The 14,636-nt window shown below is 36.4% G+C and overlaps 1 protein-coding gene across 9 annotated transcripts in view; it reads left to right on the top strand.

The window, feature by feature from the left end:
* The window catches only part of HACE1 (HECT domain and ankyrin repeat containing E3 ubiquitin protein ligase 1), an 82,932-nt gene that overhangs the window by 56,429 nt on the left and 11,867 nt on the right, over positions 1 to 14,636 (top strand). For all 9 annotated transcript variants that reach the window (XR_002832203.1, XM_014466440.2, XM_023764601.1 and 6 more), the window contains 3 exons: positions 681 to 830; positions 1,326 to 1,522; positions 11,979 to 12,110. Coding sequence is in view for 8 of the 9 variants with exons in the window: in XM_014466440.2 (XP_014321926.1) it covers positions 681 to 830; positions 1,326 to 1,522; positions 11,979 to 12,110 (479 nt within the window). In the remaining variant the exon portion in view is untranslated. The remainder of the gene's footprint in view (positions 1 to 680; positions 831 to 1,325; positions 1,523 to 11,978; positions 12,111 to 14,636) is intronic.

Genomic DNA, 14,636 nt, shown 5'->3' with positions numbered 1-14,636 from the left:
GTAATGGGTAACTATTGCCCTTGCCATTTTTACTTTTATACCTCAGAGGTACTTATTTAACCTTGATTATTTGCCATGAGGATGAATTGGTTGACTTGTGGACTTTTGGTGATTTTCTGAGAATTGTTAAAAGGCATCAAGTTCATTGATTAGTAGTTCTATTACTTAAGAATAGTTAGTTATTTTCTTATAGTGCTGTGTTCCTTAAGGAGCAAAAAGTAGTAAATATCTACTGCACTGGGCCTGAATGAGACAATGTCTGCCTTAATTCACAGCCTAGCAGTTATTTATCCACACTGTCCAGGGAACCGTGTGTGTGTGTGTGTGTGTGTGTGTGTGTGTGTGTGTGTGTGTGTGTGTGTGTGTGATCTTTTAATATATTATTTCCAGGATCTCTCTGACACATCTTCCAATTAAAATACTTAAAAGTGCAGTTTAAAAGTACTCTAAAATTTTCTCTCTGCACAAAGATGTACTGTGATATACATGTGTGAATTAATGTCTTTTGTACTTCTAGTTTCACTGCCTGTTATATATTTCACAAAGAACATTCCTGTGGAAATTAATACATAACTTTAGCTTTGCTGAAGTTTTGTATGAACAAATTTATCAGCATTAAAATGATGTCTCTTCTGCATATAGATTCTTTAAAATACATTATTTTGTATTTATTTTAATAGGAACAACTTTTCAGCCTAATAGCAACTCCTATGTAAATCCTGATCACTTGAACTATTTCCGTTTTGCTGGACAGATCTTGGGATTAGCTTTGAACCATAGGCAGCTGGTCAACATTTACTTCACAAGATCATTCTATAAGCACATTCTTGGTATGGCTCTAATTTATTTATTTAAAGTGTTTTTCCTATAGTCTTTAAGTAAATATAATTTGATAAGTGATGCCATTTTGAATGAGAACATTTTTATTTTGCTTAGAGACTGTCTGTGTATGTAAGGCATTTAAATGAGGGCCTGAGGGAAAGAAAAAAACACCTACAATTTTTTTTTTTCATTTCAGTGTATGTATATTTATACTAAGAATGTATTTTGACATGAATATACTTAAGAGAATTGGCACTTTTTGAAGTTTATAATAATTTCCTGAATAGTGTTTTTAAAGAAAGATTACATTGTAAAAATGTGGAAGAAACTAAGCTTAAATTAAACCTCAAATTCAAGAATTAGCATCCATTTAAATCATGCTGTGAATTTGATCATATTTTGCAGTTTTACGTAGTATCTGTAGAGGGCAGTATTTTACCATTAAACAGATAAGGAAAGGCAGAAACATGTAGAATATAACTGCTGTATGTTTATATTTTTAGGTATTCCTGTAAATTACCAAGATGTGGCATCTATTGATCCAGAATATGCCAAGAATTTGCAGTGGATTTTAGATAATGATATTAGTGATCTGGGTCTAGAACTGACTTTTTCTGTTGAGACTGATGTGTTTGGAGCAATGGAAGAGGTACCTTTGAAACCTGGGGGTGGAAGTATTCTGGTGACACAAAATAACAAAGTAAGTATTTGAATTTTTACCTTAGCCACTGTTTGTAACTTGGTCCTGATATTCTAAAGTCTCCTGGCTAATTGTATAGTCTCCTGGTATTAGCTAAAAATTTTTTTACTGTTAGAGTTAATAACATTTTATAAAAGAAAAATATTTTAATTAACCAAACTTATGGTTAAATAAGACTAAAACCTTTTTCCTTTCCTTTTTCCTTTCCTGTAGTTGAGTTATAATTCTAAGACAGCTTTAGAATCACCTACCTACAAAAATAATGTTTATCAAACCATTTTTTAGACTAGCAATTTAGTAAAATATCAAAATTTTTTTTTTAAACCAAAATACTTGGCCATGTTTTAGCTAAACTCTGAGCCTCAGTTTTCCATTCTGTAAAATCGGGATAATACTACCTCCCATAGAGAATTGTTACTAACATTTTGTAAACCTAAAAGCACATTACAAAAGTTAGTTGTTATTGGATAGTTTTCTATAAAAAATAGGCTTAAAAGTTTCAGATATACACAGGAAATTGGAGACTTATATTACGCTATATAATTTTCCTTTTTGAAACTTAGATACTGTTCATATAAAAAACATGAAGTTTAATTTTGGAAAATAAAATCAGGAGCTGAGTTTTCCATATTTATACTTACATTTTTTTATTTACCCTCTCATTTTACACATGAGGATACTGAAGCCTAAAGCTGGGGCCAGAACCCAGGTCTCCTGTCTCCTAGTTTCAAGTCTAATATTCTTCATACTATTTGCAAAATTAATCATGTTAAGGAGGAGCTTCTTGACTTTTAATATAATGAGTCATATGAAGCTCTAGAAACTTAAAATAGTAAAGTGCTTAAATTAGTTTTTAAAATCTATATGAACTTGCTAGTGAATGAAATTTTTTTTAATCCTTCTAATTATTAGATTGTCCACCTTGCAGTGAATTTGTTCCTTTATTTTACAATGGAGACATGCTCTCAATTACGGGAGATGAAGTCATAGAATCTTTATTATAACCAAGTGATTGCTTTTCATGAGAGAATCTCAAACATGATTCCGACCTGTGAATATCGTATCTGATGATGAGTGTATTTGTCTCTCCTCTCAGATATATTTTATATGACAAAGTAGAAAGATCCACTAACAATTGCATGATAGATAGCTGTATTTGTACTTGTTTCTCCTAACAGCTTCCCTCCCACTATGACTGATTTTTGTTTAGATACATATTTTATTAATTCTTTTACATTTGTGTTTTTTGTGGAAATATAGAATGAAGGAAGATATTCAAAAAATAATAGCAAATGAGAATATACTCACACTGAAGGTATACCCTTTATCTTGATTCTACTCTGAGGCTGGAATCCTATATAATAAAAGGGTAATATGCAAACTCACCCTAACAGCAGAAAGACTAGGAATGACTGTTCACTTTGACACACACTGACCACCAGGAGGCAGATGCTCAATGCAGGAGCTGTCCCCTGGTGGTCAGTGCACTCCCACAGGGGGAGCTCTGCTCAGCCACAAGCCAGGCTGATGGCTGCCAGCACAGCAGTGGTGGCAGGAGCCTCTACCACCTCCTCAGCAGCGCTAACAACGTCTGACTCCAGCTTAGGTCTGCTCCCTGCTGCTAAGAGCGGGCCTACGCCAGCAGGTGGACATCCTCTGAGGGGTCCCAGACTGCAAGAGGTCATAGGCTGGGCTGAGGGACCACCCGCCCGAAGTGCACAAATTTTTTGTGCACTGGGCCTCTAGTACTATTATAATATTAAAGAGCTTGAAACTTTTGTTTCTGAGTTTAGTACATTTTTACTTAACTATATTAACTAATTGGTTGATTACAGGCTAAACTTTTTCAATAATTAGTTTGGTAATAGAGCTAAAAGCAGGATCTCAATCATTAATATGTAAATTCTCAGCTTTCAATTTTGGGATATAAACATTTTTCATAAATTGAGCCTCTAATATTACCTACAATAAGAGTCAAGTATAATTTTATATCTAATTGTTGATGCTTAAACACTTAATGCTTATTGAATAAACAACCTGATTAATTTTTAAATATTAAAAATCTTTAGAAATATACTTATAGCTTAAATTGACCACTCACTTTAAAATTGTTAACGTATTCAATTTACAAATAAAATTTTCAAACCATGTTTTTTACGGGTATTATTCTTTAACATACATTTCTGTCATGAACCTTTGTGTTACTTTAGGGTCAGCTTTTTATCTACTTACCTTTATAGGTAAAAAGTTATAATTGCCATGTTCATCTTCAAAATTTATAATCATATTGAAGCTAAATGACTTGCCAAGCTTGTTAGTAAGAGAAAGTCTATGTAAGCTGATCTCCACATGGGGGAGTCATTTATTCCTAAGTTTTATTGAAAGGCTTTGGTAACTATAGAGTGAAACCAAACAGATGAAAATACCCTTTTTTGAAAAGCAGTAAATTAAAAAAAACTATTAATGTAAGGCAGAAGAATATATCCCAGTTCCACATTGGAACTATAATACTCTTTGAAATTTATTTTGTATCTGTTTTGTTTTAAAATCTAGAGGGTAAAAACAAAGAACCTTGTTTTCCCGTTTGAAAATGGCTGAATATTTACATTTATATAGTATTTTTAGTTTTGCTTTTCCCTTTTTTACTTTCACTTTTAAATTCTTGATGAAAAGCTGAAATTGTAGAACCATGAAATCTGGAATAAAAGTGACATTTTTGGCCCAAACCTTAAGTTCTAGCTGTTAGAACTGAATATGACCAGTAAGGGTCAAGTATAATTTTATATCTAATTGATGATGCTTAATACTTATTCAATAAACAGCCTGATTAATTTTTAAATATTAAAAATCTTTACAAACATACCTGTAGCTTAAATTGATCTAGCTGTTAGAACTGAAGAGTAAGCTACTTGGGTTTTAAAAGTTAAGAACACTTTTACAATACTAATCCTCAGGTTCATTCTTGCTGGAAGGGGAAAACATGAGGGTGGGATGAGATAGGATGTCAGGGAATGGAGGAGGTGCCATGGGAGTTGGATTACAGAGGAGAACCATTAAGTGGTCAGAATGGGAGTAAGGAAGGGGAGAAGGAAGTGTTCTAGGCTTACAAGAAGGCACAGAGTGGACCTAGCATGTGTTTGGGGAACCACAGATAGGTGAGAGTTGTACATCTTAGCTTAGATTGCAAAGTAAGTGAGTGGAAAAAGATTAGCTGAGGGAGGTAGAAAGGGCCAAATTCTGAAAGACTTTAATTCACAATCAGAAATTTGAACATTATTCCAAAGGCTATGGGATGATTGAAGATGCTATAGTGGGGAGTCACATGATCGAATAAACTCAGCTTGGCGTGTGAGGAATGGATTGAAATGGGCTAGTACAGATCAGCTGGTAGGTTGTTGTGGCAGTGGTCTGTGGAGCATGCATGGGGGATTTTATGCCAGTGCCAGTGAGGATGGAGAAAAAGATAGCTTTCAAAGATATAGAATTTATGAAACTTAGTAATTGTTTGGGAAGGTGAAAAGAGAACAACTCAAAGATGACTACTGCTTTTGTGGATTGGCCCCCGGAATGACTGTTGTTGCTATCCTCCTCTTCATCAATCTCATTACCATCAGTGTTGCTTTCTAGTGATAATAGGTACTGCTTATTGAGTACTTGGTATATATTTCATGTATTTAAGATGTGCTCTTCGTGCATTTGCATTTCTATTTACTACTAGAGGCCCAGTGCACGAAAATTCGTGCACTCTGGGGGGTCCCTCAGCCCTGCCTGTGCCCTCTTGCAGTCTGGGAGCCCTAAGGGCAGTGGTTCTCAACTTTCCTAATGCCACAACCCTTTAATACAGTTCCTCATGTTGTGGTGACCCCAGCCATAAAATTATTTTTGTTGCTACTTCATAACTGTAATTTTGCTACTGTTATGAATTGTAATGTAAATATCTGATATGCAGGATGTATTTTCATTGTTACAAATTGAACATAATTAAAGCATAGTGATTAATCACTAAAACAATATGTAATTATATATGTGTTTTCCGATGGTCTTAGGTGACCCCTGTGAAAGCGTCGTTCAACCCCCAAAGGGGTCGTGACCCACAGGTTGGTGACCCACAGGTTGAGAACCGCTGCCTTAGGGGATGTAGCAGGCCTAAGCCGCAGTCTGGCCTCCCTCTGCGGGAGGCGACCAGCGGGCCAATCGGGCCGGTGCTGGCTGGTGAGGGGCCAGCCCTGCCCCCCATTGCCCCGCTGCCACTGGTCACCACCACCCCGTGATCCCCGTCCACTCCCTCTGCTCACTGGCACCCGCCTTTGCTGGCCTGGCGCTGCCCACTTGCCAGCCCCGCCTCCTGCTGTCCTATCGTTCCACCATTCGGTTGATTTGCATATTAGGGTTTTATTATATAGGATAACAGCCTTTTGAGATAGTTATTTCTATTTATTGAATGTGGAAACAGCTTTAATATTAAAAGCATCTGACATTTATCAGGTGCTTATGTGTTAGGCACTGTTCAAAGTACTTCATGTGTATTAACTTAAATAGTCCTGTGAAGTGTAGATATCCTTTTTTACAGGTCAGGAGACTGAAGGGTAAAGGGCTTAAGTAGCTTTCCTCCAGATCACGTGGTTAATAAGTGTTGGAGCTAGGATTTGAACCCAGGCAGTCTATAAATTTCAAGCCTGAGCTTGTAACTATGACATTATTGTTAATGTAAGAAACATTCAAACTTGTGAAGAATTTTTGTGAGTTTATTTGAGCCAAACTGTTGACAGACGCCAGGAAGCAGAATCTCAGCAGATTGAGATAATGCTCTGGAGAATGGCAGTTTTGCACCTTGTTTTATACATTACAGTCAAAAGAGGGGATGTAAGTGGGTTACGTGAAATCTATTGGTGATAGATTAGGGAGGTGGGAGTAAGCAAAGCAGAAAGGCGTGGACCTCTGGGATTGGATAAAAAGTAAAATGATAGACACATACTTTTTTTATTTAGGTGGGTGCAGATAGTTAACACTTGACAACTCAGTAACAATGAGGGGACTTGTAGTCTCCAGAGCGGTGTCTGTACTTTGAGGGGTTCGGAAAAAGGAAAATTACTTTGACATTCCAATGATGTTATCCTAGATGCAAAAAGACAATAGACAGGCTCAGTTAAGGTAAAGATTGGCCTTTGTCAGGGAAGATACCAGCCTAGTACATGAGCGCCCACCATAAATTGATTTTTAGTTAAAAAATTTTTAATTTCAGACCATCCTTTGTGGTTACTTTAAGTCTCTTGAGTTTGTAAGGCTGCCACGCAGGCCTTCCCTGAGCTAGTCAGGTTAGCATGTGGCCCCTTTTTATCCATGGTTAGCATGTGGCCCCTTTTTATCCACACTATATATTTCTTTAGACGTTAAATAACTGTCTAAGGGCTCAAAATTAGTAAGTGGCGAGCCCTCAATTTAAATCAAGTTCTATATGATTGTATAACTGCTAGCCTCTCCCTTACTAAGTTAGTGAATATGAACAAAGTTGCAAATACAAATTTAGTATGTTTTCCTCCACTTATTTTCATATGGTTAATACCTTGTATTTTATTGCCAGTTTCACTTGATTTATTTCACACACAGACACATTTGATGCACACATAAAATACAGGTGTGTGCATATAGATTATTGACTTAAAGTGGATTCCTTATTTTCATCTTCAGAAAAGTATACTATGAGAAATCATTTTACTATTCAAAACTTTTAAAATAGTTTGAGTCTGAAGTTCTCCATATTGAATATTTGTGTGTATTATTTGATTGGATTTTAAACTATCTTTAGTATTTTCCTGTTTACAAAAAGAACATATGTTCCTTTGCTTTTTAGTTAGTATATTCTAAAATTTTACCAACTCTATGAAACGGTAACCTGAGAAATCACTATTTTCAATGACTAAACTTTTTTCAGGTAAACTGAAGTAATAGGATTTTTACCAGACTATCAATCTTTGTAACTAATATGTGACCTTAAAAATAAGAATATACTGGTAAAGAAAAATGATTGAAAATATTACAGTGCCTCTCTTTTCTTTTACCTACTTATTCTTACCTGGATTCTTTTGAGTTCTAGGTGGAGAAGTTTTCAGTGAGAACTCTTACATACCAGAGCAATACTAATCAATTGGAGAAGCCCAGGAAAGAAGCTTTTATTACCAAGGGATTTATATTCAAACAGTTATTTGAATTATGAGAATAATAATGGCATTGAAACTGTTAATTGGAAAAAAAAATTATTATTCCAGACAGTTTTACAAATATGACCAAGTTTATCGGTCTACTTAGTAGGAACATCTTGGTTTCACTATTAAAATTAATTTTTATTTATATAAATATGGTTTATTTAAATATTTTCCTAGGAATAGTAGAAAAGATTTTCAAGAAGAAAAATAGCTTAAAAAATATTTTAAGTTTCAACATCACTATCGCCCCTAATAAGAAGACATGATTTAGGTCCAAAGCCTGAAAAGAAGTTAGGTTTTAAAAAACATTTCTGAAAGGTGATATTATTCATTCCACACATTCAGAAGACTAGGAGATTATTAAAACAAAATGTTTCTGTAACTAGACCTATAACTTAACTGGAACTTAAGGTCAGATGTTGCATCTCCTTAATCTTAGTGGTATTTTTCCCTTTGCAGTTACTTTTCTTAGCTATGTTGTATCCGTTATCAGGCTCAGAGGTTAAGCTAGAAAAAAGTTGTTAGGGCTTTTTGTTGTTCTTATCTCCATGCTGAGGCTTTCTAAGTTGAAAACTTTCTATATGTTAACATAACTATTTTAGTACAGCACTAACTCAGATTCTTGTATATAGTTAATTTTTCGAGTTATATCTATGGCATCACTTTATGCCCTCGAAGAATTAGCAAAAAACTCACATGAGAGCAAATATGCCATCTGTTGGGGATAAAAGTTTACCCGCCCCTCCAAGTTATATCATCTCTTTTAATACCTTAGAAAAAATGAGATATCAGGTTTGGTATATATTTAATGTTTGATCATGCAACTCTTTTTTTCTTCTTAAAAATATTTTTATTGATTTCAGAGAGGAAGGGAGAGAGAGAGAGAGAGAGAGAAATAGAAACATCAATGATGAGAGAGAATCATTGATCGGCTGCCTCTTGCACACCCCCTTCTGGGGATCGAGCTCGCAACCAGGGCATGTGCCCTGATCGGGAATCGAACCGTGACCTCCTGGTTCATAGGTTGACTCTCAATCACTGAGCCATGCCGGCGGGGCTAATCATGCAACTCCTTTTGCCAGTATTTTGTAGACTGATTATCATCTGTGTGTCCACTGTTTCTTTAAGGCATATGGATATTTGATGTAGTTATGAGGGGATAAAGTGTGGAGGTGCATCACTTGGCTGCCTTCATATGTAGTGGGAATGCAGCCAGTGTGTTTCTGTAGCACAGTATGAGCAGTCAAAATGTTAGTGCATAATAATAGTGGATGTTCATTGTAATAATTGTGTCATCAAGAAAATGTTAATGGTGTTACTCTATTTGAAGATGTGCTGTTTAAGGAGGCAGAACAACTATTTTAGAAGCAGTTGGATTTAGATTATTTTCTGTTTTCTGTAGATTTTAACTGTTAAACACAATTATCTTTCAACTACCTGGAAAACTTATTTTACTATACCCAGGAGGATTTGTGATGGGAGGATTTGTGATGGCTAGGATTTCATTATTTTATGGAGAAATAATTTAGATCAAGATCCATTTTTTATTTATTTTTTAATCCTCACCCAAGGACATGTATTTTTTTTATTTATTTATTTATTTATTTATTTATTTATTTATAGAGAAAGGAAGTGAGAGAGAGAAACATTGATCAGTTGCCTTCAATATGTGCCTGACTGGATGGATGCTCCAGCCAACTGATCCACCTGGCCAGGATTTTTTTATTTGTTTGTTTGTTTTCACATTTAAAATACCTTAATATGGAGACTGGTATCTGAAGGAGCTGATGTTCACATATTGATATTTAATAACTATGAACCAGAGTTATAGAAATAAATGTATTGGGTGAAATGGAAGATAACATGTGAGCAAAGATTACTATACTTCTGAAAACTAATTTCTAAAAATAAAATGTATGGGGAAATAATAAGAATTAATTTATAAATAAGAGATGTGTACTATTCTGATAAATATGGACCAAAATGGCAAATTAAAATAAGTTAAGTGTACTTGAGCAGTTCACAAATCTTTTACTTTCAAGCTTCATAATTTAGTAAGGTCTTGAACAATAACTATTGAGTAGTACTTTATGATTGTAAAAACAAAACCTCTTGAATAAAAGCTATTCTTGTTAAGGGAAGATGAGATCTCATATAGCATCTTAAACATATAATTAATGAATGGATGGAGTAGAAAAATTGTAGTGTCCAATAAGCAGTTTTAGAGCATTCATAAATATTGAGATAATCATGTGCTGATGCTGAATTCACTGCTGGTTATCACTTAGAAGTGTGTTATATATTATTTCTTGATTGGACCCTGAAATTTAGTTCTGTGTTTCTATTTGATTGTTTGATACATGTTTCTGTCTTCCTCTAGTAACTGTCTGTATGTAACTTGTAGTAACCGATTAATTCCTATATAGTGGAAAAAGCCTTTGGGAGGTAGGGAGTGGGATTGGCGGTAAGAATGGATTAAATGGCAGCTTTGGCACCTTTCCCTGTGCCAGAAAGTAGAAGCCAGGTGGGGTTTGGAGAGAGCTGTGAGGAATTCACTGACACTTCTGTAGCTCTGAGATACACAGAGAATTCATAGCCAGTATATACTAGAAACTTGCTGACTCAGTGCCTGTGATTTTTTTGGGGGCTGGGGAGCAGAGCATCATGTTAGTGCCCCTCCAAAATAAATAAATAATAAAGTGTTGGTCCCAAAATAGGTTTTCTCCCCTTTGTGTTTAGAGTATTTGTTACTGGGAAGTGAGGATTATATACAATATTCTAGGGGCCCGGTGCACAAAATTCGTGCACGGGGTAGCGGGGGGGGGGGGGTGGAGGGTCGTTCCCTCAGCCCGACTTGCACCCTCTCCAATCTGGGAGCCCTCAGGGGAGCCCTCTCCAATCCGGGAGTTTCTGTCTGTCCTTGCAATCATATGAGTGAATTGTCTGAGACCCCAACCCAGTTTGGTTTGGTACTCACAGAATAATAAAGGTCTTTTTTTCTTCTTTGCTCCATTGGTGGAGATTTCCTAGAAGTTGCAGGATATCTTCCTTTTAATTTTTCCTTGACACTCTGACTTTATTTATGTCTCTCACCTTTGCTTTCCTTCCATCCTCCACCGCAACAGTAACTTGCTCCAGACTCACTTTGCTCTAGTGCAGTGGTTCTCAACCTTCTGGCCCTTTAAATACAGTTCCTCATGTTGTGACCCAACCATAAAATTATTTTCATTGCTACTTCATAACTGTAATGTTGCTACTGTTATGAATTATAAATATCTGATATGCAGGATGGTCTTAGGCAACCCCTGTGAAAGGGTCGTTTGACCCCCAAAGGGGTCGCGACCCACAGGTTGAGAACCGCTGCTCTAGTGTCTAGGAGATCCCGCAACGCGGTCTGCCACCAGAACTACGATTCCCAGCATTCCTGGTGCTCCCCACGCTCTGGGCTTCCGCTTCCCGTCCAGGGGCTGCCACCAGAACTATGATTCCCAGAATTCCTGGTGCGCCCTGCACTCTTGGTTTCTGCTTCCGGTCCAGGGGCTGCAGAAACCAAAAGGACTGGGAACTCCAGCCGCCCCCAGGCCGGGCTGACAGGACTGGACACTCCAGTGGTGTCCCCGGGACCCCAGCCACTCGGCGCCGGCACGCATGCGCGCTGGCCATAGGCTCGGTGTGGGTGGGGTCCCGGAGACGCCTGCCGCGTCACCCCGGCTACACGGCGGGTGTCCCGCCCCAACCCCGGCCACTCGGCGCAGGCCCGCCATCTTTGTCGGGTTAATTTGCATACTCCTGATTGGCTGTGGGTGTTGTGGAGGGATGGTCAATTTACATATTTGTCTATTATTAGTATAGATTCTCACAAGGCCACATTGTATTCCATTGTGTAAATGTGCCACAGCTTTTTTATCCACTTACCTACTGATGGGTGCTTGAGCTATTTCTAGATTTTAGCTATTGTAAATAATCTGCCATGAACATAGGGGTGCATATATTCTTTTTGCTTGGTGTTCAGGGATTCTTAGGATATACTCCCAGAAGTGGGACCACTGATCTTGATAGCACTGCTTTTTACAGACAGGGTGTGAGAAAACAGTTTAGTGAATGGTAGGGTGCTGGTTTACTGAGGTGTATGAATATTGGTGCCAACTTAATTCTAAATCTTTTCCTCTTAAATGAGAAGTGATTATATCAAAATTATCTTAAGTGTGTGGAATTAAAAAAACAGTCATCATGAAAACTATTTTTTTTAATAGGAGGAGTATGTCCAGCTTGTTACAGAACTTCGAATGACAAGAGCCATTCAACCTCAGATCAATGCTTTTCTCCAAGGCTTTCATATGTTCATTCCACCTTCCCTCATACAGCTGTTTGATGAATTTGAGTTGGTAAGGAAAAACATCAGCTCCTTTATCGCAACACAACAATACAAAACTCCAGTCGATGTAACTCAAAATAATTTTGGAGTACTGAGGTGCATGGAATAATGTATAAGACATATGGTTTAATATTCATGTTTAGAGATTTGTTACAACATTTGTGATTGTGCTTCTCTTAAGCTTAATAACCATATTAGCAATTCCTTAATGTGAAATGGAATGCAGTGGTGATAAAAATGGAATATTGTTTCCAAAGTACTGTACATGGAAGAAGCTGAGGGTCAGTCATCCCAAAAACAAAATTCCATATTTCTGAATTTTTTTATTTGGCCATCTGTGGTAAAAAAGAATACCAATATAAACTTCTCATACTTCCAAAGAGAAGACTTTTGATTAAGTTTTTTCTTGTTATAATTGGGTTTTCTTTTCAGCTTCTTATTTCATCATATATATAATTTTATAATTTTCCATTTCAAAACTCTGTGAAGGCCACTCTCTTTGCTAGCCCCCATTCTCTAATGAATGTTTTATTATATTTAATTTGTCTGCCTTTTACTGTGATCCAATGGGATTTCTGCTATTATATGATTTATGTCTGCATTTTCCCTTATTTCCTTTTTCTCTTTTATTTTTGGTACTAAATTGTTTCCAAACTCTCTAAGTTTCTAATTTCTTAATAAAACACAGTATTGTAAATAGAGTATCATTTTTAAAAAGTATAATTTGGAAAATTAAATTTTAGGTCAATGGGAAGTATTGTCGTAAGTGTTTCCCTCCATGTCCTGCGTGGTTCAGGGTTCGGGTCTGGTAGAGGAGCCGCACACAAATGAAAGAGAAAAGACACGAGATAATTTGGAAATATTGGGGGACCAGGCGGGCAAGTCCAACTCAAGGAGAAGGACTTCCATTGTGCTCAGGCCTCACCAAGCTTTTTATAGTGAGAGGTAAACAAGGTAGTGGTTACCATAGTTACACAGTTCTTGTGAGTTTCACTTGTTTTGACCATGGTTACACTTCCTGCACTTCCTCAGCCCATTAGCTTCCCAGATAAGATCTAGGGAGTGTTATAAGGTCAAGCCTAATTATGCTAAGAGGACTGTGTCTAAGCTGGGACTTGTTTGTGACTTTGCCAACAGGTCAGTCCAAGGCTTAACCCTATATCAGTTTCCTACAAAGTATCCTTTGGTTTTATTCTGTTTCATAAAATTAGTTTTACCCTATGCCCTTCATTTTAATACATGAATAAGTGCAATGGTGTATACCTTTAATTTTACACATATACCACAATTCTCAATTTTTTTTCACTCATGGTGTATCTTAGTAAAGTAGTGGACAGAATTTGCTAATTAAATTTTGAAGTCCCTTGTGATTTAGTTTCATTAAATATCAGTTTTGAGGCCCAGGCCAGGTCGCTCAGTTGTTAGAGCATTGTCCTGATAACGCCAAGGTTGGATCCCCACAAATCGATTTCTCAAATCAAAAAAACAGAAAAAACACAAAAAACCCAGTTTTGAGTTTTTTTGGTTCTGTTTTTAGGTTTAGGATTAATGGTTTTGTTTAGCATAGACTTGTCTAGTTTTAGCATAACCATAAAAGTTACTTTTAGCATTTAAAAATGGAGGAGTACTTATGAACTGTTAAACAGAGAATTACATTATTTCTTGGACCTATGGTGTTAAAAACCAATAGCAACAACATAAACCATTGACAAAAACTTTGCCTCATAATTTACTGATACTTATAAATTCTGTGAAACTTATTGAATTACAGTATACATAGAGAAAAGTACATGCATTATAAATGTATAGTTTGATACATTTTCATAAGCTGACTACACCCGTGAAAACAGCACCCAGATTAAGAAATTGACAGATCCTAGTGCCCCAGATGCCCCTTTCATGTCCCCTTTCACTAACTATCCCCAGTCATGGACAACCACTCTCCTAACTTTTAATATCATAGGTTAGGTTGCCCGTTTTTTAATTTAATATAAATGAAATAATCACCTAGAATATATCTGACTCCTTTGGCTGGGCTTTTTGTTTGTGAGAGTTATACTGTCGTTGCATGCAGTGTAAATTGTTCATTTTCATTGCTTTATGGTAGGTATTTCATTGTGTCAGGATACTGTTTTATCTTTTCTCCTCTTAAACATTTGGTAAGTACTTTTTAGTTTTAGACTATTTGAAATAGTGCTGCTACATACATTCTAGTACATGTCTTTAGGAGAAATATGCATGCAATCTCTGTGTTATATACCTTGGAGTAGAATTGCTGCCATATATGGTGGGTATTTATTACATTACAATAGATACTAGCAAATAGTTTTCCAAAGTGGTGTGTCAAGTTACACCCTCACCACCAGGTCTGGAAGTTCTGGGTGTTCCCATTCTTCACAGGCATTTGATAACTTGATTTTGCATTTTTACCATTTTGGTGGATTGGTAGTGGTATTTCATCATGATTTTAATTTGCATTTCCCTAATGATCAATGAAATTGAGTGTGTTTGATATGTTTATTAGCTGTTTGTGTAC

Source organism: Myotis lucifugus, unplaced genomic scaffold, assembly GCF_000147115.1.
Source record: "Myotis lucifugus unplaced genomic scaffold, Myoluc2.0 scaffold_340, whole genome shotgun sequence".
In the NCBI taxonomy this organism is placed as follows: Eukaryota; Metazoa; Chordata; class Mammalia; order Chiroptera; family Vespertilionidae; genus Myotis; species Myotis lucifugus.
The sequence above is the reverse complement of the archived record's forward strand: the minus strand, read 5'-3'. Positions and strand labels throughout refer to the sequence as shown.